The 20740-nt window shown below is 44.9% G+C and overlaps 1 protein-coding gene across 3 annotated transcripts in view; it reads right to left on the bottom strand.

The window, feature by feature from the left end:
- Positions 1-20740, bottom strand: part of LOC102575623 (collagen alpha-1(XXVII) chain B) — a 226635-nt gene that overhangs the window by 74010 nt on the left and 131885 nt on the right. For all 3 annotated transcript variants that reach the window (XM_019475657.2, XM_019475658.2, XM_014608190.3), the window contains 4 exons: positions 19362-19415; positions 16631-16684; positions 14739-14792; positions 10007-10060 (listed from right to left, as the gene is read on the bottom strand). In XM_019475657.2, coding sequence (XP_019331202.1) covers positions 10007-10060; positions 14739-14792; positions 16631-16684; positions 19362-19415 — 216 coding nt within the window. The remainder of the gene's footprint in view (positions 1-10006; positions 10061-14738; positions 14793-16630; positions 16685-19361; positions 19416-20740) is intronic.

Below are 20740 nucleotides of genomic sequence, written 5' to 3'. Positions count from 1 at the left end.
TTACCGAGTCTGTACCAGCTCCTCCTTTTCTTTAGACCATTACAACCATTCTCCGCAAGTCTCTTTCCCCACTAGCATCTCTGCCAGGCCAGTAAATGGACTAGAAACCTCAACCCTATAGCGTAGTGAGCTGAATTTCAAGTGCAATCTGAAATTCTGCTTTCTTGCTGTGCTACAAAAAGACAAATAATCAGTGTGGACAACACACACACCAACTGCTTCTATGCAGACTGTTTGTCTTGGGCTGAGGGCTAGGTCCTCATCCCTGTTGGGAGTGCTGAAGTGTTATTCTCTTTCCCTGGGAAGTTCAGAGCAGCAGCCTGCTTCATCCGCCACATGCCTTATCCTAAGCCCATCCTCCCCAGGCTTTACTGAGCTACAGACAGACACAGAGACACCGAGCAGGAATCCAAATTAGCCATGGCCCATACAGCTATTCCATTCGCTTACAAGTCCAGCCTCCTCTGAGAAGCGAGCAAATCCCTCTGGTCTGCCAACATAACCCCCCTTGCCTCCTTTTCCAGTCACTCCAAGCTGTATTTGGGAGAGTGGTCACTGAAATGGATGAAGTCCCCGACGAGCTCCAGAGTGTGACTGAGCCCCGTCACGGCGCTGCAGCGTGGGCAGCGAAGCCTGAGACCCCCGACAAGGCAGCCTGTCAGTACGAGCTCGGATACAGCAGTGTTTAAAATATCATAGTTTCTTCCAGCAGTGCTCTGTCACCAGGGGCCCAGGATCCATCAGGACGACCCCTGTCGCAGTGGTTACCTGGCTAATCCCACTACAATACGCTCCATCAGCCTCTGACCTAAAGAAGGTGAAACCACCTCTGGATGCAGAAACAGATGATGAAAGCTTCATCCTCTCCGGCCTCCCAGGCTAAACGGCTTTCCCTAATTCACCCTGACAGGAAAAGCTACATTTAGCCAATTAGTTAAATCTTTTGAACTCCTTTCTTCTGACAATGGCAGTTACAGACCAGTGAGGGAAAACTTGGCCAGTCTCCAGGAAATATTAATGCCAGCCAGCTGCAAGGAGCAGGACCTCCAGTACAACGCATTCTTGCTGCAGACCAGGGACCTGAGCACAGCCCGGGGAGTTGTGATTGCTTAATGCCAGCTGTAAACTTGGTCCCTAGAGAGCTAGGAGCTAAGTCAGCTGAGGGTATACTCATTTTGCACATCGGCCTCAGGTAGAGGTACCCAAGCCAGGTACAACCTAGACATATTTTGAGAATGGTGGATTGGGATAGTCAAGGTTCAAAATACTCTTACGGCAACAATTTCATCCCTGTTGACAACATCTCATGGAGTGGCCTTTGCTGTGACATTAGCTGCACAACCTAAGGTTTCGTTTAACACATTATAATTATATTGTAGGAGCTCCCAGTCACCATGGCTGATAAGCTCACTTGTGCTGGGTGCTAACAAAGGCTTATAATTTACATGGCCAAGAGAGAAAAGAAAGGGAGGACTGAAAGCAGACTATGATCTCCATTTTCCAATGTGAAAACGGAGGCACAGAGAATTCTAGGCCTAGATACTGCAAATTACTTAAGAGCATGTGTAATGACTGCTGATTTCATAGACGTCTATGGCATCTAAGCTGGACCCCACTAAGTGACTTGGTCACACAGGAAGTATAGCACAAGCCAGGTACTGAATCCAGATCTCCTGATTCCCATTTCAGATCATTAGCCACAAGGCCGAGCTTCATTTCTATTTAAACAAGCTCCTGGGCCCTTTGGTTATGCAGGCTCCGTGGCTGGAGAGGTGGGGAGGCATGTGGCTCTGACCTGGAACGATATCATCACTTTACGGTTCACATGCTTGACTCCAGAAGCAGGTGCGGCTTCGCCATTTTAACTGAGGTTTGCAGTGACACCACAGACCCCAAAATGAAATCCAGTGTGGGGGAATTTGTGTGGGGAAAGCCTGCAAAATAAAACTGCTGAAGTTTTTTAGAGTCCTACTTCACAGTCCTACTTAGTTATATTTCTTGTTTAAATCTCAGTATTGTGCCTCATGGGGCTATACAGGAGGAGCTCAATGGAGATGTAGGCTCCTAAATCACTTAGGCCTATTCACACATCATCTTGTCATGCCATACTTGTCATACTTGCTAGTCTGTTATAAACCTAGGCTCCTCTGACTCTCACAAGTAAGCTCAGAGTACAGTATTATTGGCAAGTGTGTAGCCTCAGCCAGTATTACCTTCAGAGAGCATCATCAGTGACCAGCCCTGTCGACCAACTGAGATTAAACAAAGTAACGAGGTTGTTAATAAGCGCATAAGTTCATAAGATGTGAATTTCACTAGCTCCCAAACTGCAAAAGTTCTCCAAACTTAAGGCCTCAGGTTTATTTCTAGTCTGTATCAGTCAAATAGAGATCTACCATACAGTTACAAAGGGGACAGAAAAGACCCAGCAAAGGGTTTCAACAAGGAGGACAAAACATTTTTCTTTTTAAAATGGTGAGAAGGGTCAGGCAGTGGCTAAGGAGAGACCATCAAACTTTGATATAATTCTTGCCTTCTGGTCCACATACTAACCCCCGCCCCATGTGATTGGTATCTGGTAATGCACACCTTCGGCACTGATGCCTGATGAAAGATTTATCTGGAAGTGTCCCAGGGGTACTGAACTGTATCTCTGTATCCTGCGGATAAAAAGCTTCAAGAAATCTAGAACTTTAGTCTATATGCCCTGTGGCTCCTGCATGCTCCGGGTAATAGGGAACAAGCTCAGTGTTTGTTCAAAGGAAATGCGGCAACCCAAGTATTGGGAAGATGTGTGGAATGGACAAAAGCTTTCACCACTGCATCTGCTGAAGGACAATTATGTGGGCAAGGTGGTATCAGAGACAAGACATTCCTCCTGGAAATCCAAAGCATCTGTTCTCATTCCAAGTGTTCCTGGTTTATTATCAAAGGTTCAGCCAAAAGAAAAAGATCTTGGTGCTTTGACTGAGGTCATCGGATGTCACAGTGAATAGTACTTGAATAAAACCATGAGCACAGCAACTGCTGCTGGATCTGCTCCTGGCATCTATAACTAAACTGGGAAGCATCCCTCCCCACACTCACTGTCAAATGCACTAGAGACTGATGCTAGAAACAGGAGTCTAAAATGTACTAGTAGTGTTAGAGACTCCTAGCACAAGCAGGTCTTCCTATGGACTGTGGTACCAAAATGTTTCCCAGAGAATGATGCAGACTATACATAATTGAAATACAGCTAATCTATGATGGGGTTCAGGTACTTATTGCTTTTGTGGAGAAATACAGGAGATTTCCCTCTGTCCACAATCCATGCCCCTACCACCTCAAAGGTCTTTGAATAACGAGACCATCCTTTTCCAAGGGAGACTGACTATAATACATATTATATTAGGCCAGAAGGTCCTGTGCAGCCAGGAGGTTTTCATGCCAATCTTTCAGCCAGCTGAAAGGTCACTAGAGAGCAAAACAAGATGCTTTTCCACCTACTGGTTGCCAGCAGCTTAGCCCTGCCAGCCCAGGAATACAGGAGTGATTTTAGAACCCAAGTTCAACTAATTCCACTTTGCAAGATGCCCGAGTTCAAGAAATCCTTGAAGCCCGTAAAGCTTCAAGCTATAATGTGTATCCAAATAGCAGCAAGTATCAGCCTGTCATTCTGGAGCATGCATGTTATTCAGATCTTCACTGATTTTACCTGCATATTGTTTGATCATTGATACGGGGTAGCACAGTTGTGATCTAGATATACTCAGCCAGTTCTGGCTCTGGACTGCAGCTCTTTTGAATTTGTTAAGTAAAATCCCTGGATTGCGGGCAGACATCTTGGAGGTGAAAACAGGCCTGGATTTGAAGCTAGTCAGAAAGATTTCAGCTGAAGGCTTTCAGATTCTGTTGCAAAATCATAGCTTCAGTTGATATTAATGCTCCCATATAGGTTCCCAATTGGTTACTGGGTTGAATTAAGAAAGGATGATGAAGCCAGGCATATTTCTGCTGTGAGTAGTTGATTAGCAGGAGCTTGCTCCCCTGTACACTGTGCACAGTATGGTCTGTTGATTCATTAGCTGAGTGGGGCTTATTTTCCCTGGCAATGTCCTTGGGGTTCCTGGGACGTGTCGCTGATGGCGTGAAGAGCAATGAAGGTAAACAAATGTCATGGGTCCTTCTGGTTTTAACATTTGTATTCTGACATTTCCAACGTGTCTGGCTGTTTTCATTTATTTTTTAAATCCTAACAGGTGTCACTTTGTAAGTGCCAGACCTCACAGGTCACGATAGCCTCATTTAGGAAGATCATCTTTAGAACAGTGGATTTAGAGAACGAGAAGCTGCTGCACAGTGACAAAGTCAGAATAACGTTTTCAAAGGGAAGCACTAAAGCAAAAATGTGCTTACTGTTTGCAGATTCTGAACACCCGCAGCTTCTATTCTTCTTAGCTGAGATACTGGGTGTTTAGCACTTCTGTATATCAAGTACTTTTATTTAGGTGCCTAATGCAAAGACGGTGCTCTCCAAAGTTAATTATGTAAACAATTAATTACAATAGTCAATCAGAAACAATTCAAATCTCCACTATAATGTCTTTGGTACTAGGTCCTCTGCACAGCCGCCACTTAGTACTAGCTTTTCTCCCAGTCAAAGAAACTCAACTATGGAAGCAATCTGAATTCCTTAATGGACTACCAATTTGCCACATTTTCTTATCTGAAGTGTTAGGTAGTGAGTAGCATTTGATAGGAAGAGAAGCCAGCTAGGATCCACTATGGATCTAGGAGTCTTGGTATATCACAGACTCAGCGTAAGTCTGCAATGTGATGATGTAGGGCAAATGCGATTTTAGGATGCATCAGTAGAAACATTAGATGCAACATGCAGGATCTGATAGGGCCTCTTTACTTGTGCTGGTTAGGTCTCATCTAGAGTACTGTGGGCAGTTTTGGGCTCTACATTTTAAAAAGGACATGGAGAAGTTAGAAAGGGTCCAAAGGTGAGCAAGAAAAATGATAAAGGGCTGAAGGCAAGCTGTGTGAGGAGAGGCTGAAAAAATTAAGCACATTCAACCTGCTGAAAAGGTGCTTAAGAGGGGATGTTATAGCAGTCTTCAAATACCAAAAGGGCTACCATACAGAAGAGGAAGAACACTTTTTCTCTCTTGTTGCAGAGAGCAGGATGCTGACCAATAGTTTGAAGTTGCACCAAAATAGTATTAGACTGGCTATTAGGAAAACAGTCTTCACTGGTAGAGCAGTGAGGCAGTTTAAAAGACTGTGGGAAGTTGTGGACTCTCCACCAGTGAAGGCATTTAAGAAGAGATTGGACAGGGATGGTCTAGAAGTTGTTATGTCTATGTTGTCCGATGGGTATTTCCAATACTTTTAGGCTACACCACAGAGGCCTGGGAAGGAATTCCCCCTCGCCCCTCCTGCTGCTATGTGCTTCAAGGAACTTTTTTTTTTGCCTGTCTCAGAAGCATTGGGGGTTAGCTACAGCCAAAGCTAGGCATTTTGACTGGGATGTGCCCATGCTTCTGGCTTAAACCTGGAGGTTCCTGGCTAGAGGGTTTTGTCCCTCTGCTCAGGGTCAGGCTGATCATCATATTTGGGGTCAGGAAGGAATTTTACCCTGTGGTCAGACTGGTAGTGGGGGTCGTGGCCCTCTTCCTTGGATCTCTTGAATATATTTTAACAACTATCATAGCAGAAGTGCATTGGCTACTGTAGTTCACCCTATGTTACCTGCAGCAGGTTAGGGTGTTATGCCTTGGGTTCTGTCAGGGTTGACTTCGTAGTTTTACTAAGAGGTCAGACAATGGATTGGTACAGGATGGGTTAGATATGAATGATCTTGCCTCTCGCAGGGGATTAGGCTAGATAATCTCTGGAGGTCCCTTCCAGCCCTACTTCTCTATGAGTCTATGAACTAAGCAGTTCACTTTAATCGTGCGAGATATGGGACTGTTTAGCCTAGAAAAGAGAAGACTTTGGGGGGATTTGGTGGCAGCTTACAAATATATCAGGGGAGAGCATCAGGGGCTAGGCAAAGAACTATTCAGCAAAGTGCCCCAGGGAAAAACCAGGAGCAACAGTCATAAACTCCTAGAAGAAGGTTTCAGACTGGATATAAGGAAAAACTTCTTCATGGTTTGTGTGACCAGACTCTGGAATAGACTCCCAGCAGGGGTGGTGCAGGCACCTACCCTGGAGATCTTTAAAAGGAGACTGGACGCACACCTTGCTGGGCTTATTTGACCCCAGCAGTCTTTCCTGCCCAGAGCAGGGGGGCTGGACCCGGTGATCTCATGAGGTCCCTTCCAGCCCTGAACTTGTATGAATCTGTGTGCTTAATTCTCATTACTTTAACTTCAAGCACATGCTTAAGTGTATTCTGAATACGGATGGACTTAAACACATACCTAAAGCTGAGCTGGGCTCTCAGGGCAGAGAGAAGAGGAATATTGCATTTGGAGAGGATTCTACACTATTGATTTGATGGCTAAATAAAAAAGGAGGAAATGATACTCTGTCTTTGTAGTAATAAAAGGAGAGTCATGCTTTTTAAAAGGTTTTCTTGTTCAAATTGCTATTTGTAGCTTGACAATACAATAGCTTTAACAGCTTAAATACAGACTCTAAAAGACTGCATTGTTCCTTACAATCAAAACCATATTCACTATTTATGTTTTCTTCAAAAGTGAAATTATTGTAATGAAGTATCCACAAACACAGATCAGTGGAATCCACAAACATCTGGCAGAGAGTTGCATTAATGTTTCCATTCTGAATTGAATTATGTCTCTTCTGTGGACTATAATAGAGGGGGAGCTCTGCAAAGGGCAGTGTCTGAAATTACAGTGAGGGGATCATTTCCCAAATCCTCAAAAACTCAAAGAAACCAACAGCCTGAGTGGCGAGGATGCTTAGCAAGGAGGAAACACTAGGCAACTGAGAGAGAGGCAAACAGAAAGCTTCCAAGGCAAGAGAGCCATTAGACTGAGCTACCCTATTGCTCATAGGGGTGAGCTCATAACTGTTAGACTGAGCAACCCTATTGCTTATTACTCAGGTTATCATTCGACAGTGACCTTTGTGATTCTATAGCACAGCTCTAATTCTCCACTGCTCTCTAATGGATGGTGCAGGTATTCTTTAGAAGGGATATCTGTCACTCTCAAAGTCTGTATTTTTAAGAATCCTATTCCTATTAAATGATAAAGGTCTTTTACATGAGGAAAGTATGTCCAGCTATACACCACCATATATCACTGGTTTGAAAGACAGGTTCTGCTTAGGATGTGAGTAGTTAAGTGAGCTGCAGAGCACGACCTGTAACTGCTACAGACAAACAAACGACACCTAGTTGATTTAAGCTGAGTAATAAGGTCCTGTACAGATAGAAATGATCACCCTTTTCCTTTCCTTGACATTGGCTCCTCATCTCCCTCCATGTTTTGTTCTTCCTGGTCTAAAATGGCTTTTTGCAGGACTCTGCAGCCAGGCCAATGCCTGACTACCATTTTTAGTCCTTGGGACTTTGATGTGGTTAGAAGTCTGGGCCTTCTCAGACACGAGCAGAATTCTTGAATGCAGGAATGTAAAGGAGAGCACAACTGGGATTAGAGCTGCTAGGTTTGACATCTGGAAAGGAAATGCAGCTCAGCAATGCCAAGCAACATTTCTATAGCATATGGTATGCCATTGCAGAAAGGGATGGAGCTGGTAGAAGAAGCTGTTCAGAGAAGTCAGATGGCTGGCTGCTGAACTGCTCCAGGGAGGCTGGCACCTTCTTTGCTTCAGTGTGATGGCATCTGACACCCAGCACCCACTGGGATTAACTGCATCTTTAGAAAAGGGCTATTTCACCTCTATGTCAAGTTGCCATTTCCTATTCTCAGTCCTTCTATCAACATACTCATTTAAGATACTAATGCACTAGCTAGGGCCTACAAATAGGTTCCATCCCCTCTACACATCACACCCCACAAACAAGTTAGTTCCTTATAGAAACTGAATCTGTTCTAGGGTCCAGCTCTCATTCCAACTGGAGGAAAAATTCCCACTGGAAATTAAGAAAAAGCAAGAAAGAATTAGCTGCTGTAGTTCTACCTCATTAAAAATGGAGCTTTACCCAGCAGGATAATAAATATCAGCTTCATCAGTTCTAAAAATCAGAAAACCTGCAAGCTGCTCAATCAGCCTGACTCCTTGTTGTCCAATTCAACTAGTTCAGCTAGACTGTAAGGCCCATAGGGACATCCCAAGCAAGTCTGAGTCTTGAGGCAAACAAGAGCCAAGTAGCACAGTTGTGCACGGCCGGCTGCTGGAAGCCCAGGGCACTTTTACACAGATTAACTGAGTTGGGTGGAGCGTTCTAATCCGAACGCTCTGGTTTGCTGCAGCATCTTGTGTATTCAGTGTCCCATGTTTCAAAATAGTGGTGGGGATGCTTAAACTAAAGTTCATTGAACGAGCTTTAGTTAAAGCACCCCTGCTGCCACTTTGAAATGTGGGATGCTGAATACATGAAATACTGCGGGTGTTTTAATTAAAGCAGCTCCCGAGTGCCACTCTAATTAAAGCCCCCCCCACCCCTGGAGCATGTGTATAGGTTCCCCCAGACTTGGCTCGTGCAATGGGGTTCATACTCCAGAACTAGAAGCTGAGAGAGAGAGAAAGGGAAGGAACTTGGACTCCTCTCCTGCCACTGCATGCATTAGAGTACTGAAGATTACACCTGAGCTAATATCTTTGATGCTCTCCAGGGAACTCCACAGAGCTTGTGCAGTGGCCGGGGCAGGGCTCATCCACAGTTTCTGGCCTGTTTAGCTTTGCTCTGTCATTGCATATCAAGGTATTCATTCACAACCTTCCTCAGAACGAACGTCTCCAGTTTCTCTTCAGTCACGCTCATGAATACCCTGACCAATTCTATTAGTTCCTGATGTGTAACACAGAGAATCTGCAGCTCCCAAGAGACTTCTTCAGAACGGGAGTGCTGGAATTACAATGTGAGGCCTTCACAAGGCAAGGTGTGGGGGCTGCGGGGGTAGAAAGGAAGCTGGTTTCTCCATCCAGAACCCAAAACTGGACACTGTGATTTAACTGCTGGGGTAGGACATTATTTAGTGGCCTTCCAGCATGGCTTTTAGAACTGAAAACAATTCATGGTTACATAATGCTGTGATTATAAAACTGTCTCATCACATTAATCCTTTTCATTCTACCCTGTTCCAGCTGGTTAAGGAAAAAATTAGTTCTGGTATAGGGAAATGAATATGAACATTGATCCTAGGTTCCCCAGGCAGGAATTGCTGCATTAAATGATTTAGAAGTGTAGCTTGTGGCAGGCAGATTATAACGTTACTCCAACCCTAGCCTTCAAAACTAAAATATGCAAAAGTAAATACTTTGAGATCATTAGAAAGAAGGCCCACACAAATACAAAGAAGTCTGATGTTCTTGCAGTCCTCCACAAAACCCATGTGCAATCACTAGCCATTAAAACTTTGCAAACATTAGCTGGGTATTGAACCAGAAGTGGGATGGGTGCGAGCAGAGGGGTTGGGGGTCATCAAAGCCATGAGCAGGGGCTCTCCCAGTCATCTAATTGAAGCTTTCACTCTTCCTAAATTCACCATCACTAGACTTTGTATTATCCAACTACCCAAGAAAGTGCCGTCATACCTGACTGGGAACCACAGGTGGTTAGACTTTTAGCTTCATGCCATCTTTGGAAACCCCAAGTCAAGAAACCAACCTTGAAGCTAACACTGCCCTTATATTTTAGCTGCCTTACTTTTCTTCAAGGTTTTTGTGTCTCCAGTAAAGGCAGCTTTTCTCTTCTGCAGTTCATCAGCCAAAGAAACAGACCACCCCTCCCCATATATCTTGACATCATCTCTACTTAATACTAATTCTTATTCCAAGGAACTAAGGCCCTACATTTCTCAACAAAAGGTTGAAACAGGAGAGTTATGGAATTGTTACTTAGTTAGCAACTGCTTACCCGATGGCCTTTGACTCCTCTTATACCTGGGGGTCCACGGACTCCAGCAGGGCCCTACAACAGGAAAAGGATTTTAGAGGAAACAAATGGAAGGCAAGGAAAGGTGGCATACAGGGGTCAAACCAGAGAAAGGATTTATGAGAAGACAGTCCAGAGTTACATACTTGTGCACAACCTTCATGCATTTTAGCTACACCCACTTGAAATACAAGGTTGATCCAGTGAGGTCTGCCAAAGATGCTGCCATGTCTTCAAATCTTGTAGTGCTATCAGGTCATATCTAGAAGTGTGGCTTTGTGAATATATCAGTGATCTTTAGTTTATTAAGCTCTTCAAGGCAGGGATCATGACTGAGATTTTCAAATCTGTGTCTGAAGTATTTGGTGGCTGAATCTACAGAGATGTTGAGCGTGCACAGCTCCCCAGTCAAAGCTTCTGAGAGCCACTGGGCATGTCTACACGAGACAGTAAAGTAGTTATCTGTGCAGTAAATGTCTCGGCATCTATGCATGCACCCCTGTGAGGCTATTAGGAATAAACTAATTTACTTTGCAGCAGGATAGTACTTGTATTTACTTAAGAGTAAAAAACTCAGCAGCAGTGCACGTGTAGACTCCGGCTAGCCCTGCAATGAAGCACCCTTGTGCCCCATCCAGCCCCTCCACTGCACATTGAGCTGGAGGGAGCAGCCCCAGGCTGGCAGGCTGACCCCTGGGGCTCCCTGCCAGCCGGGGCTGCTCTGCCCTGGCTCAATATGCTGCAATCCTGGGTGCACGTGCAGATGTGTGCTCAGCAGCAATAAGCTCTGGAGCGATAAGTTCTGGAGCCTATTGCTGCGCATTAATAGGATGTGCCTACTGCTTAGCACCTTTAAAAGAAGTTAGGCTTGTTATTTAGGTAAATATAGAATCAGCCACCTTAAGTTTAGGCACTCAACTTTAAATTTTTTGGCCAACTACAGATTACTTGTCTTTAAGTGCCTAGTGCATTCTTGGTGTTGCATAGATAATCATACTCAGATATGGAGCTCCTTTTATATTACCAGGGCTTTGATGGTCATGCCAGTAGTTGCAATAAGATCTCAGAGCTTAGTCAGTGACCTTGACATCTCTTGTGTTTACATCACAAATGCAGGAAACATACCAAAAAATGAAATATTTTCTTGTTAAGAGTCTCTTAGAACTGTAAATGAGTTCAATTACTTTACAAGGATTAGACCAATAATCATGCATTTCTAGATTGTAACTTAAATAGTGTATTAAAAACTGAGAATGACACAGATTCCATATTTACTCTCAGAAATGCCACATAATATTTTGCTATTTATATACTAAAGATTTTGCCAACTGTCAAGCCCTGAGAACTCTGCTGAGAATCCAAACAAAATCAGATTGTGATCCTTCTGCTACTTATATCACTGCCACTAATAAAGCTTCTGCTTTTGAAACACAGTTAACAGTTTGAAAAGTATAAAAGTGCAATGCACCGTTGCTTTGCTGACAGTACCCAGCATGGAATAGATTCCAGCCCATTCTCTCATAGGTGTTTGCTCTACAGCATGATCTGTAGTAGAGTCTTTATTTTCTGGGTGAAGGGAGTGTATGTGACTGAGTCACACAAGGAGCAGCTGGTTCAGATGCACATTCTTAGAGTTATTTTTTAACGTAAACACACATTAAAATGAAATACTCTGTTGGTGTTTGGAAAATCCTACACATGAAGTATTTTGCCCATTCCAAAGAGCTTAGGAAAAAACCTAAATGCACAAAAAATTCACTCCAGCCATAAGACCTTTCATGACAGCTGGCTCCCACTTAGTGCTTCAAGGAGCCATTCGTCAGTGAAGGTGGATGGCACTAAAGTGATTCCATAAATTATTGCAGAGGCTGTATGTTAACACAGGAGATGCATCAGAATGGGGCAAGGGAGTTTGTTTAAAGACCAAAATGGGTTGAAACTGTGGGTAGTTTCATGTCTATCAGCTACAGCTCTGCTCTCCTCTCTAAACCAGTGGAGTCATCAATGCGGCTAAGGCTCAGTGGGCTACTCTTGCCTCTAAAGGTTCATTCAACAACAAAAACAATAAGCTATAGGTTTGGTTTCAGAAGTAAATAATAAAGGCTTGTTTGGAACAGAAATAGGCAGCAGCAGCTGGAGGTAATAATAATGGAGATTTACTACCAAGAGATTGATTCACTGGCCTGGCTGGGAAATATGGCTTATCTAATTGGGACTTTGCTTTTGTTTTTTAAGTGAACTCGTGGAGAAAACGTTTTGCTTGGATGACACTACTGGTTATTTGATGGCAGGAGAACAGGTTACTGGAGGAAGCTGCAGAACTTCCACCCTTCAGATGCTCTCAAGAGACCTTTAGAGATCTGAGGATGTGTTGCTTCCTTTGGGCAAGATTCTGGTGCCAAGTGCCAGCTTATACTGCGTGTTGTCCCCTGACTCTCACGGTGCTGCTGGCGATGCACCGTGCTGTGCAGCATTGGGAAGGGTGGTGCACATGACCCCCCAACAATTAACAGGTCTTTGCTATTGCAGAACCTGATCTCTGCTGAGAGGGAATTTAGGGGCTTCTCTCACCCCCTTCCTCCTCCCCTGTGCTCAGGCAAGCACAAAGAAATATATCTAGGTAATGCATGTATTTGTGGCTCAAAGAGGTACAGGGGAGCACCCCACCCACAGTGCAAACGGTGCTGCCAGTGGCAACCATGGATGATGCTATGAGGAACAGGTAAGCAGTATACTGTAGTGTGATGCCTTGAGTCTTCAGTCACATCCTGCAACTGAAAGCCGGCTGTGGAATCAGCTGCTGGCCAGCCCAGACCCTCTGGTCAGGGCAGGATAAGCAGGCCACACCTCAGTACTGCTCTGCTCTTCTGACATCTCAGGCTGCTTACAGACATGAAAAAAAATGGTGCTTTACTTTCAGCTCGTTGCACCCCTGCACCAAGTGCAGTGCATGCCCAGAAGAGGCATCATGTTAGTGTAACCCGGCTCACCCAATGTCTGTATAGATCGGGTGCTTCAGCAGGGCTTTTTGGCGCTTTTACCTAATAGCTGATTGAATCAGCTATTAGATAAAAGCACCAAAAAGCCCTGCTAAAGGGCCTGATTTATACAGATGCTGGGGAGCCAGGCTGAAGTAATGTGCCTCCTCTTCTAATAAAGTGGGTTTTTTCCTTCTTCACGTCTGTCAGTGCCCCAAGAGACTTCTCTTTATGTCTGTTTTAGGGATATATCTATAAACTGCTACTATTGCATGCCACTGTGTAAAGTGTTAAACTCCTGGTACCCAGCCAGTTAGCTGCAGTTGGCAAGAACAGTGACCAGCAGCATCTGGGAGCTCTCTGAGTGGGCAGAGCTGTCAGCAGTCTTTTGGAGGCCTAACCCTTTGGCACTGATTGGACCAAAGAAATGTGACTGCTAACTAACTAATTTGTAAGAAAATCCACACATGTGGAGGGACATCAGTTAGTTCCCTGCACTTCCCTGCTCTCTGTACAACTGTCTTGTTATTTCTAATCAGTAATACACTATGCTGGAGGATCAGTGGCAGTTCTGCCAGCACGACAGCAGGGCTGTTGTCCAACCAAGGACTGCAAGAAACTAAAACCCGAGTAAAATCTGCCTTCCTGCCAATTCCATGCTCCACTCACAGCTGTTCTTGTACCATGGCAGCTCTTCCAAGTGAGGGGTCCACCTGGCACCAGCTGCTCTGATGCCCCGTGCTGTATACTGCACATGTGGTACATTCTAGTGACAGGCTCCAAGGCCACAACAGAGAAGGATTTCTGCATTGTCTGAAGGCTGCAGACACAGTGGAGCCAGGGCCTCTCTCTAAGGAGCAGTGTCCCACTTCAGAGTTCAAGACTTGGACTTAGGGATTTGTCTGTTCCCTTACAGAAGAATGAGTTGCAAAAGTTTGGATTCACTTTGGACCTAGAGCTTCTGCTGCCTTTAAGGATTTCATTTCTCCTTTCAATCTCAGGAGACCCAGTGACCCAGGTAGGGGCACTGCAATGGAGCAGAGACACTTCAGCAAATGATGATGGCCGTTACTAGAACACCTGAAATGTTTACAGCAGCCGGGCAGCTCACTGCAGTGACCACAGCTGTCAAATGCACTGCTCTACTATGTTAGTGGATGAGCTGGTTTTCAGACAACTACAGTCTAAATGAACGTGCGATGAATTTGCTAAGTCACATTCTCCCTGCCTCCATTCTTCATTAGCAGCTGAAGGTAGATCCATCCATGCAAGGCACCAAAAAAGCCATGTGGCACATCTTGCACAGCAAGAGAGTGTGCTGCTTTGGGGAGAAGCAGAAACCTTCTGCAGGTCTGCTACATCAGCAGTCAAATGCACAAGGGGCTAAGAGCCTTTCTGCAAGGCACCAAGCACCCTGTAACCTTTGGCTGGACATGCCCGGTGCCTTGCAGCATCAGGCCTGCAGGCAGTGTTTATACCAGAGTCCGCAAGCTTGTGGATTCATCCACCTAACTCAGAGTCTTACTGAAGTCAGTGCTGTTCTTTGCCTCATCTTCTTGCCTCACATAAGCATCATCCCTTCTTAGTGTTTCTTTCTCTAAGTCCTTTGTGCTACCTTTTTCAGTGTCTCTTGTTGACAAACTGTGAATTAAACCTATGGCTAACACAATGGCCTTGGTTTTGAGCACAACACAAACTCTTTCCGTGCAGTTACGAGATGACTAGGTTTTACTTACTGGTGGTCCCGGAGGTCCTGAAAAGCCAATTCCTCCTGGTGCTCCAGGATGCCCCTACAAGATAAGAAGAATACACAGCATGAATTCCTTGGAAATCTCTCCATTCTCCCTTGGTCAGTGGAAAGAGCAGGGAACAACAGAAACTAAGGCAGCATCAGTCACTTGCCAGATCAGGCCAGCTCAGCTATTTTGCTAGGGCAGTTTTCAGGGATAGATGTTTCAAGATCTCGGCACCCTCAACTGGGGCTACATTTTTGATGTACTCAGCTCCCACTACGGCTACAATATAAGCATCTAGATTTTCAAAACAGACTGGCCCTGCTGCAGGCCGTGAAGGTGTGCAAGTATATCTTTTTGTCTTGCATCAGGCCACAGAGGGAGCCAGTGGCAAAGGCACAACAAGAGCTCAGGTGGTTATTAGAGTCGGCCTTTCGACCAGGCAGGGAGCTGCAAACAGGAAGCGCTTCAGAGGCCCGAGCCCCCAAGTATTTTGCAGTTATCTTTGCTTGGCACAACAGATCCTGACTTGTTGCCTTATAGAAAATGCTTCAAAGCGCTATTGTTTTTTCAGGTTGTGGACACGTGACGTGTCTCTTTAAAAGCACTTGGCTGGGATGGTTTAGTCAGGAACGATCCTGCCTTGAGCAGGCTGCTGGATGAGATGACCTTGTGAAGTCCCTTCCAGCCATACTTTCCGATGACAATTATGACAAAGCAATTTACCCCAGACTCCAGTAAAATTGCTCTGCAGTGGGTGCCTCTACATGAGATGTTTTGCTGAGCATTAGCCGAATCTAATGAGAAGTAAAGCATCAGTATCTACACGTGCACAGCAATTACTGCACAGTAGATTAGTCTAATGCACCATTTTCTAGTACCTGCAGATATTCCTGGTCAGCCTAGGTGGCTGGGGCGACAGGGGGTAGGGAGAGCTATCCTGGCTTGGTGGGACGCTGGCTCCCAGCCACGTGAGATCAGGATGGGTCCTGGTCTGTGTGGGGCTGGAAGCAGCTGCTCACCGAGCTGGGACAGCTCCCCCTGCCCCCAGGGCTTGGGAGGGGCTGGCTCTGATCTCCCTGTGGCTGGCAGGGAGCTGCCCGCCGAGGCCAGGACAGTTTCCCCCTGCACAGATTGGGGTTGCCTCCGGAGTTGGGACGGCCAGGGGCTGGCACCTGGGGGAGCCTGGAGCCCCCCTGGCTGCTGCAGGGGGACAGAGATGGGCAGAAGCAGCCCTGGGCTGAGCTGCTCTATCAGGTGCAATTTGCTCCCAATGTAGGCGCACGTGTAGACATACACTCAGGAACGCTTGGATGAGCCTGAATTTTCTGCGGAGAAAATTCAGGCACATTAACTGCATGCATAGATGCACCCAGGAAGGAGGACACATATAAGCAGTTCTCCCGAAGTGGCTGCCCAGAGCAGGCACTGTTACAGAGACTTGCCGCTAGGTGGCAGGGGAACCAGGCTGCACTGAGCAAACAGCTGTTCCTGGATGTAGTGGGAGCAGATATGCATCAAACATTTTCAACAGTTAATTCTACCCCGGATTGGAGTGATTTACTATGTAAATAGATCTGTGTGTTGTGTCTGCTCCACTTTCCCTACATAGCAAATGGGTCATGTGTCTACACTCTCAGTAAACAGAAGAGTAAATGGAGTGAACAATGCTAATAATCCTGGTGGGGTAGATGATTGGAGGTGTTTATAACTCAACACTGGTCAATCAAATACCCACCCTCTCCATTCCCATGGAAATAGGAAGAATTTGTAGTTATTAACATTTCACAAAAAGGTTGCCAGGAGTTGTAACTTCTATTGGACCGTCACCACAAAAGATGGGGAGGCATTAGTCAGACAGAAAGTGAGAGAGAGAATGCAGACTTACTCCTTACCATCGACCCCTTGACTCCTGGTGGGCCCGGTGGGCCAACTGCGCCTCGGTCCCCCTAGGAAAGACAAAAGTGCATAAAGTACAATAAGTAATTTTGTTAACGAGTGCTATAAATGACAGGATGGGAGAATGGGGATGATAATACAGCAGTTGAAAGCATGGATGATTCACACATTGCAACATCTGCTACTCCTACTTGGATCTGGGAATGCATCTGACATTTCCACAGGATATATAAATAGTGCTAGGTTTAGTGGCTCTGCCTTTTAGTCAGGTTTCTGTTGTAGTGTCAGAACAGTGGTCACTGATTTTCCACTTAAAGCTGATGCTTACTGCTAAGAGATCATCCTGCTACAGCTGCATACTTCTTTCAGAAAGGTTTCCTCCAAAGGTCGGTAGCATCCGAGAATGCCAAAGCACTGGACATAAGCATGATTCATTCTCTGCACTGCTGAAAGGAACTTTTTTATTTTCCTTTTGAAAAGAAGACGGAGCTGAGGCACAGAAAATGTAGGCATCACACAGTTGGGAACTGAACTGTATAGGAAATCTTCATTCCTCATTGATCAAATGTCTAAAGGACACTTCACCCTGAAGCCTTGTTCTCCCTAAGCGTCTGTTATATTGGAAGTGGCATGGGCTGGGAAGCTTTGGTGGGGCTGCAGGGATTGTGAATGGGAATGAGACCACTATGTGTTTAGAATGAGTGTGGTGATTAAGGCCAAGATTTTTAAAAGTAGGTTGTAAGTGTTTGGGGATAGGGATGGTTTTCTGGTCTGTTTGCAGAACCGTGGGGTCGTGCTGGGAGCTCCCAGGTACCATCACAATAATGGTAGTAAATAGCAACAACAACAATAATTTAGGAAGCCTGAATTTTGGAGGCACCCAATTTCAGCCACCATAAAGGGGTCAATTGTGAGCAAACCCTCAGTACTTACCTTCTAAAAATCAAGCTTTAAAAAAGGTGTCTTATAAGAGGCACTAAAAAATTAAGACATTCAAAACAGCAAGTCGTTTATGAAGCTCTTGGTTGTATAGCTTAGTAACCATGCACACATTTCACCATCTTTCAATATAACCTTGGCTCCTCCACATCATACTGTTGTTCTTTGCAGATATAGAAAGCCAGGAGCCTTATAAGTGGTATTATAAATGGTATTAATCAGTAATCCAGCAACTTACTGATGTCAAGACAGCTGCAGCACTAACCAAAGGTTGTTTGCTCTCTCTGTCTGGATGGATTGGAGACATGTACAGCAATTTCATCAGCTTCAGCTGGTAACACGCTGTGATGTTATGTGTGCAAGTTATGTGGGCCGGGATGGGGATGAGAAGGAGCTAAGAGACACTACCAACTAGTTTACGCCCAAAATTTGACCTATCTTCCAACTGTCGTATCATATTGGGGGGAATATCTTAGATTTTAAGTATCTATTAAAACAAGTCCAAAGAAGACATTGTCTCCAGATGGCTTTTGTTAATGGAAGGCTTTCTTCCTGAATGCATAGAAAGGACCTGTTAGTTATATTATCCTTTTTGATAATAGTTGGATTCTGTTTGTTTCAGATTTTCGGTTTGGAGTTTTCTGGATAGAGACTGCTGGCTCAGCTATGCCTAATGGAAGTGTATTTCCCACTTCATTTAGTGCAGAATAATGTAGTAAGTCCTACAATGCAATTTCAGTTCAAGGTCTGGTTAATTTTTTCTTTAAGTGGGTGGTAGTTACTTCTGCCATCTGTAAGCTTGCCTTGGTAGAGAAAGAGTCTGATAGAAAATGCAGCTCTACTGAGGTCTCCTAGGACAGACTTATGGGACAGCCTGAGTTTGTCCTCACACTGATATATCATATTTGTGTTAGAATAGTGATTTGCCACATGAGGATTGGATTTGTGGATAAGATAATGGAATAGGACTCAATGTAGCTCCTTTAGGTTGCTGACTGCTTGCTGACTGTGGGCTGGCAACTCAGCTTCTCTGAGCAGCTACAACGGGCGGTGCAGTAATACTGTCTTGCTGACAAAGAAGGTAGAGGACAGAACTTGCCACTGTCTGTTGTTTCTCTCCATGCTGTTCATTTCATGAATCCATTTAAACTCAACGGTGCTGTTGAGACTGATGTTTTCTTATTCCCATAGCTACTCAGAGTGCTTTTTGCTGCTGGGATTCAGTTACTATGTCTTTGCTCAGGCCAGGATCCTGCAGAGCTCCTGGGGAGCTGTGTGTTGACAAAGGGATCTGCATGCACGGATCAGTTTGCAAGCTAAACTTCTGCTGAATTAATGCCTGGTCAGAGTGTAGGATTGGGCCCACATTTCCAGGTTTGAGGTGATATGATCCATATTACCAGTCCACAAAGAGGCTATCAAAGCCAGGAAAACTTTGCAGTGCAGGCTGGGGAGAGGGCAAGTATTTGCCCTAAGAAAAACGGGGGAAAAAAATCAGTAGGGATTGTTCTTACAAGACTCTGAATGAATGAAACAAACTCACTAACCTCTATTAGCAAAAAAAAATCTTGCCAGTGCCCCTCTAAAGAAGAAGCAAGTGTTAGACCTTTACACTTGAAACAGAACAGACGTTTTCCACCTAGCACAAAGCTACTTTTTCAAGTCCTGGAATTCTTCATTTAGCTTTGAATTAATGTGACCGTAAATCTCATAGTTTTCCATACTCTCCACACACTCGCATGCTGGCCAAAAATTAGAATAGCTGATTTATTTGCAAACAATTCTTACCTTCTCTCCTACTATTCCAGGTTCCCCTACTGGACCAATGAAACCCATCAGACCCTGAGGACAACAGAAAAGTGCAATTAATTTTCTGATTTATTTGCTTAGCGAGTAAACAATTTATTTGGGTTACCTTACTGGCTGAGTTAGCACAGCATCCCGCATTGTACTGCCCAGGAATTCTTACTGGCTCCTATAGAAGACAAGAGTTGCTTCTAGCTATAGGAGGAGCTAGCTCACCAGCTGCTTCTGCTTTATAAGCCAGCTGGAGATTTAGTGCTAGCATCTATAAGAGCCACAACATACAATACCAGGGACAAATCGTTGACTTGGCCGAGAGCATTTGGTGGAGAGGCCTACTCCATGGCAGGGTTTTCCTTTGCTAACGTTTCCTGATGTTAATCCTCTCTGTGCAACTCCACCAGGAATATCAATAGCCGGAGCTCCACACACCAGTGGTCACCAGCATTTTAACTGCTGCATTGTTTAGACCTGCTCTGGGTTAAGTGGGATTAAAATGTCTGCAGATGCTTAGAGCCCTGCATTAACCATCATTACTACTGGTGGAGCCTTACCATTGGGTTGTCTGCGGGGAATTAAGACCAGAGCAGACACAGCTAGCTGGGCTAAAAGAGCAGTTAGATTTGTCACACTAATCAAAAACCCTCTCAAAAACAAAGCAAGATGCAGGCTCTCTGGGATCCAACCTCATTTGGGATAATGAAGAAACACAAAGAACTGCTTTTAATTATGAAGAAGGAAATGGATACTCTCAGCTGAAAATTCCTGAGAGACTGTTTACAGACTCGGTTAAAATATACCACCCCCCACAGCCAACTTCAAACAAGAGTATGGCTTTAGAAGCACAATAAGCATTTTCCAATCAAAGCTGGTGCCATTTTTGCTGTTGTTGCAGGGCTGCTGGAACAGCTAATAGTCCTGACCGTGATCCTTAGGCTTCTTACTGGATATGGAGTCTTTTTTAGATCATCCAATAGGTCCCGTATTGATCACTCCAAGCATCTCCCACTGCTTGGGCCAGGAATGAAAGCCACGCTCCAGCTTGCATAGTTAGATCAAAGGCCCAGCTGCAATGCGGATGAAGCTGCTGACTGTGTCCCCGATGATCGTGTGGAGGAGGACATGAGACCACTGTGGCAGAGCCTGCTGGCCAGATCCACTGTGCTTCTGGACATGGGCTTTTGAAGTGTAAGGCTGGGAGATGGTATTTAAACCCGCTGTGCAAGCAGAGGACCCTGATCATGAGACCTTTTGGTGGACAGACTCATGTTATGGCAATCTACAGAACTGAACCGTTTGAAGAAGGAAGCAGGTGGAGGGTATTTAAATAAACAGGGATTTCTTTGGGTTGTGACGTGAAGGGG

The sequence above is a fragment of the Alligator mississippiensis genome, chromosome 12, assembly GCF_030867095.1.
Source record: "Alligator mississippiensis isolate rAllMis1 chromosome 12, rAllMis1, whole genome shotgun sequence".
Taxonomy (NCBI): Eukaryota; Metazoa; Chordata; order Crocodylia; family Alligatoridae; genus Alligator; species Alligator mississippiensis.
Note: the sequence above shows the minus strand (reverse complement) of the source record. Positions and strands in the feature narration are given on the sequence as shown.